The sequence below is a fragment of the Euphorbia lathyris genome, chromosome 3 (assembly GCF_963576675.1).
Source record: "Euphorbia lathyris chromosome 3, ddEupLath1.1, whole genome shotgun sequence".
NCBI lineage: Eukaryota > Viridiplantae > Streptophyta > Magnoliopsida > Malpighiales > Euphorbiaceae > Euphorbia > Euphorbia lathyris.
The window spans coordinates 26,395,614-26,401,580 of NC_088912.1; the positions used below are offsets into that span (position 1 = coordinate 26,395,614).

At 32.9% G+C, this 5,967-nt stretch overlaps 1 protein-coding gene across 1 annotated transcript; it reads right to left on the bottom strand.

The window, feature by feature from the left end:
- Positions 1–344: 344 nt before the first annotated feature.
- Positions 345–1,950, bottom strand: LOC136224531 (phospholipase A1-II 1-like). Its single transcript, XM_066012892.1, has 2 exons — positions 1,382–1,950; positions 345–1,296 (listed from the first exon to the last, which is right to left on the bottom strand). Exons 1-2 carry the CDS (start codon positions 1,931–1,933, stop codon positions 655–657), a joined length of 1,194 nt encoding a protein of 397 aa, XP_065868964.1. The 5' UTR covers positions 1,934–1,950; the 3' UTR covers positions 345–654.
- Between the last annotated feature and the right edge of the window lie 4,017 nt (positions 1,951–5,967).

Consider the following 5,967-nt stretch of genomic DNA (forward strand, 5'->3'; position numbering starts at 1 on the left):
ATTTGAAGGCCTAGAAATACCCACGAGTACTTGTAACTCATTTGGTTTTCTTCAGGAACTTGTGTTTTGGGTATATCTTCTACTTTTATTTTCTGTGTTTTGATGTTTTTTATTATTTGATTATAACTGAATACTGACTAATAAGTGATATGTAATTCATGCGGATAAATTGATACAATAATTGGCATAGTTTGTAAAACAAAAACCGCATGTTTTACACAAATTAAAAAGACCTTTAATAGAACACAGTATAGTGTTTAGAAATGCTAAGTAGAAAGCAGAGCGAAATAGTACCATAATGATAATGAAATTGAGTGAAATACAAATTTAATTAGAAAGTATGGTAATGAATCTAGCGTGTTGAATAAGTTCTAGTAAGCATAAAACAACTTTTTCAATAATTTTGATAGGAGAAAGAAACTTGAGTTATTCTTAAAGGAGATAGTACAATGATAAATTACAAGATAAGAAACAGACACACACAGTCACAATCCTAAACCTTAAAAGGAAAAAGGGTTAGGAAAATAAAGAAAAAACACTTGAGAAATTGATGATTTAGAGTCCAAATTTAACTAGCATACACTTATATTTATTTGATAGATTAGGGGTATATGTGTAGTTTTTGGGTTAAATTTGGAGCTTATAGGTTTATAATTAAGAAAGAATTAGATCAGGAGGAGGAGGAGGAATGTAGTCATTGAGCTTCCAAAATCCATTCTCCATCTGAACCAAACCTTTATTGATAACAGAGGTCCACCAAGTGGGAGGCACCTTGTAAAGAGCATTCAAGAGATCATCATATTTGTTGACTAGTGCAACATCGAAATCAAATCCCAACTTGAAGTCATTTCCTTCTCCTTGGTAAGCAGCAATTCCATAGAAATGAAGGTTGAGATCATGCGACTGCACGTTGGTGTGTGTCTTTATGTCTGCTGAATTTTGGGTGTTAATGTAAAGCTGTACACCAACCTCTGAATATCTAGTGATGATTAAATCTGGAGGAAGATCAGGAACAATATCCTTATTATTTCGAATGCGCAACAGATGAAGATTAGGCAGGGAATTAAACAATTCCAGAAATGTTTTGTCTCCAACGCGGGGGCAACCATAAACAAAAGCAGTGACTGGATATACGACCGAAGTAGAACCAGATGGCTTGTTATATCCATTGAAAACTATGTCCATTGCATTCAGAGTTGCAAGTGCTCCACCCAAACTATGACCTACTACAGTTATGCTCACATCTTCATTTAATGCTGAGTATTTGTCCACAAGTCTCCGAACCACAGCTAGAACCTGTATCCAATATATACTATATTATAGTCAGTCTTATTTATTTATGTGAAAGTGAAAGTGAAAGTGAAATACAAATAATATATACCTGTTCTCTAGCACTGGTTTTACTGTAAACTGAATTTGCACTTTTGTCAGTGTAGACATTGAGAAAACCCTGATGTACCTTTGCATTATTACCAGGAAAAACCTCTGGAGCTGAAGTCTGACAAAAGTTAATATTTTTTAACCATTCAATTGGCAACCTTGTTCCCCTCCAACATATCAGGATGTCTCTCCTGCCTAAAACAAGCTTTCCTTCATCGGTTGCAACAGCAACATACCCCATAAATGCAGATTGTCTTTTTGCCCAATCTCCAATTTCGACTTCTGATCTTGCATAAAAGCAGTCACTCACTTCGTATTTGAATGGATTCCCAAGTTCTAGTCCTGCCCGAATGAACAGTTCCTCCGTAGGAAATAAGCATAGTCCATACCCATCAGATTGTTCCACGCCATTGAAACAATCATTCACCGCACTAATTCTTTCACCGTACTGAACAAGATACCGCCGGAGATTATCGTCGATAGGGTCTAAAAGACCATTCCAATTGTTTTCAATGCCGCTAAGTGCCTTCCATTTTGATGCTATGCACTCCATTATGATATGATATATGCTTTTAATTTGTTTTTCTCTGATCTTCCTTCTTATTTGCACATATATATAGGTATCAAAATTAGTATTTTAATCAACACCAGATAAGGATCCATTATTAGAAAAATTATATCAGTTTATGTTTATCCAAATTAATCTGGATGTTCAACAGCCTAATCAAATTCAGAAATGTGATTTACATGTTTTTATAACATCTGTACTGTAAATATATACTTTATAGTCTAGTTACTCTGAAAAATTAAGGATAATATTCATTATATATCAACATTAACCCTTTCTTCTTCTTGTTTAACGTTTACTTATTTTTTTATACTTTTATTTCTCGTCTCATACCCACCCACGTTTTTATTTCTTTTTCATCTTGTTAATCACTTTCCAATTCTTTATCATCCTAGCTTCCAATATTATATATCATTCATCTTATCTTTTTGGTAGATTAACCAAAGAAATTCTATATTAATTAACTAAGCCTATATATAATAGGGATCCGAATTAATTAATTAAGCCTATATACAATGAGCTAGAGATGAATTAATTAGTCCTCTCGGAATTGATTTAAGGGTCCCTGAATTTGGCTAATAGGATCAATTTTCTCCTAATTCAACTTTAAGCATCAATCTAACCCTTTAACTCGACACTTGATATCAAATTAGTCCAAATGACACGTGTCTAATAACTGCCAATCATATACTGACACGTGTCCTTTTCCGACTAATTTGATCTCAAGTGTCCAGTTCAAGGACCAATTTGATACCCAAACTCCATTAATTATTCCTACTAGTCAACTTAAATGGCCAAATTGTTTCTTAATTAGAACATTGAACTTATGATTTGATAGTTAAGTTCTTATTGCTTCTTTCAAAATTAGAACTTATGTTTTTAATTTTGATAGTTAAGTTCTTACGTTTTGATATGACTCCTTCAAAACTAGAATTACAATACCAACTTAGACCTTATTTCAGAATTAGAATGAGTGTACATGTTTCACAGATATTCAGAACCAATGTATAAAAGAGTTTAGGGAATGTGATTTAAAAAAAAAAACAAAATACTCGAGATATGAAATTAGGAATGAGCTTAGGGTTTATAACTTTAAATCTTTAGATTTTCAATTGTATTTAAATTTGTGAATGTTTTGCTAAATAGGTGACATGTTTATTATATATTTATGTTTTGTTTAATTGATTTATTTATTTATTATTAACGAGTATGGGTACCTCGGAATTAAATGAGACAAAATGGATCCAAAATGTGCATCTGTTAGGGTAATGGGAAAAGAATAAATATAATAACAGCGTAACTGTACGAGAATAACCTTGCTTACACATAAGTATGATTAACACAGGGTATATATATATTAAAAATAAAATATTTGATTTGTGAATATATATAAAATTATAAAGCATTATTAAGTCTAGTTATATCATTATAACTAAACTTTTTTTAGAACAACTTTGAAATATATTTATTATATATATAAAAGTTTAATGCCAGAAATATATATTTAACACTGACAAAATTATATATATAGGGAATAAAGTCTAATATGAGAAATATATATTTAAAACTGATAAATTTTCTGTCATTTCAATCCAATTCGGTTATCGGTCCAATTCTAGATAAATTTCGATTAATGTTTTTAATGTCAAATTTTCAATTCCGTCCAGTTCTTTGAAAAAAGTCAATGGTTCGGGTTGATCCGATATATTGACTCATGAACATCGTTTTTTGGAGAAAGCATAATCAACTTCGATTTTGTCATTTTCCGGCAAGATATATGTATTCAAATGAGGATTTGGACTCTTAGGGTTGCAGGGATTATGTTGGTATACTCGGTTTCTTCGTATGTCAAAGTTGAATTCTCCCGAATCAATTGTATTCCCGACGAGGTACAAAAATAATGTAGAAGATTCCTGAAATTATTTTTAAAGTATGTTAGAGTAGAAGAACTAAAACTGAAAATTGTCGAGGGCAAAATATATAATTTTGACGGGCTAATTAGTTTATGGAATACAAAATAAAGAGTCAAGGCACAAAATACATGGTATAAAAAAAAATAAGGACTTGACTATATTTTTTCAGACACTCAACATCTCAAAAATGAGACCTCCTTATATAAAAAATCCAATACAATATTTCTTGTACAAACCCATACAAAACCCATAAAAAACCCATACATAGACTTTGACACATACATTACACCCATACCTTGACTTTGAATACAACTATTTAATTCTTTCTTTTCACATGCTTTTGTTTTATTTATTTTATTTATTGTTATTTTTTATATCAAAAATTAAGTTTATTATTTTGTATTATTATTATTTTAACATGCTCCATTAAACTTAATTTTTCGTGACTCCCAATTGAGCTCTCAGTTGACTGAACACGTCATGTTTTAGCGGCTTCGTGAAAATATCTGCAATTTGATCTTGAGTTTTCACGTACTCAGCTTTACCTCCTTTTGCTCAATGCATTCCCGAATAAAATGATACCTCGTATCAATGTGCTTACTTCGATCATGAAACACTGGATTTTTCGCTAATGCCAGTGCAGATTTATTATCAATAAAAATCTCTGTTGGATCATTTTGACTCATCTGAAATTCTTTTAGAAATTTCCGGAGCCAAATCGCATGACACACACAAGATGTTGCAGCTACATATTCAGCTTCGCAGGTAGATAACGTCACGATCAGTTGCTTTTTTGAACTCCATGTGAATGCAGTATCACCCAGAAAAAATACAAAACCAGTTGTACTTTTTCGGTCATCCTTGTCATCGGCCCAGTCACTATCACTATATCCAACTAATTTGAAATCATCAGATTTTGAATAAAGTAAACCCAAATTAGTTGTACCTTTAATATAACGGAGAATTCTTTTTGCTGCGTTCCAATGTGACACCGTTGGGGCTTCCATGTATCGACTTACTAAGCCGACTGCATAAAGAATATCTGGTCTCGTACATGTCAAGTATCTGAGACTTCCGGCCAAGCTTCAGAATAATGTCGGGTTGACTCTATCTCCATCTTCATCTTTTGTCAACTTGAATCCACATTTGACTAGCGTGCTGACAGAATTACAATTTTCCATCTTGAACTTCTTTAAGATCTCCGTCGCAAAACCACCTTGAGAAATAAAAATTCCGCCGTCATTCTGCTTCACTTCAATGCCAAGATAATATGACATTAGACCAATGTCAGTTATCTCGAACTCACGAGCCATTGTCTTCTTGAACTCTTCAAACATCTTAGGATTGTTCCCTGTAAAAATGAGATCATCCACATACAAACAAACAAGTAACATATCTCCATTTTTCACCTTTGCATATAGGGCATATTCATGTGGGCATTTGACAAAACCATTTTCTTAAAAATATTTGTCAATGAGACTGTTCTAGGCTCGTGGTGCTTGCTTAAGATCATAAAGTGTCTTTTTCAATTTTAGCACTTTGTTTTCTTGACCTTTCACAACATACCCAGGTGGTTGCTGGATATAAATTTCCTCTTCCAGATATCCGTTGAGAAATGCGGATTTCACGTCCATTTGATGGATTCTCCACCTGTGTTGAGAAGCTACAGAAATTATCAGTCTGATACTCTCCATTATGGCAACAGGAGCAAAAACTTCATTGTAATCAATTCCGGGTCGTTGACTGAACCCTTTTGCCACCAGTCTTGCTTTATGTCGGACGATTTCACCATTTGCATCTTTCTTTGCTTTGAAAACCTGTTTAACTCCAATGGGTTTTTGACCGACCGGAAGTGATGTCAGCTCCCATGTTTTATTTTTCTCGATCGAATGAATCTCCTCTTCCATGGATTTTCTCCATTTTTCATCTTTCATTACTTCTTCTGGATCTGTTGGTTCATCATTAACAAAATGACAATAAAGAGTTAATTCATCATCGAGATTTTTTGTTATTTCATAGAGATCTTTAATAGGTATGATTTTTTTAGGCTTTCCGGGCACATGTTCATCTGAACTGTCTTCATTACTCGAGGATGAACTCGAACTA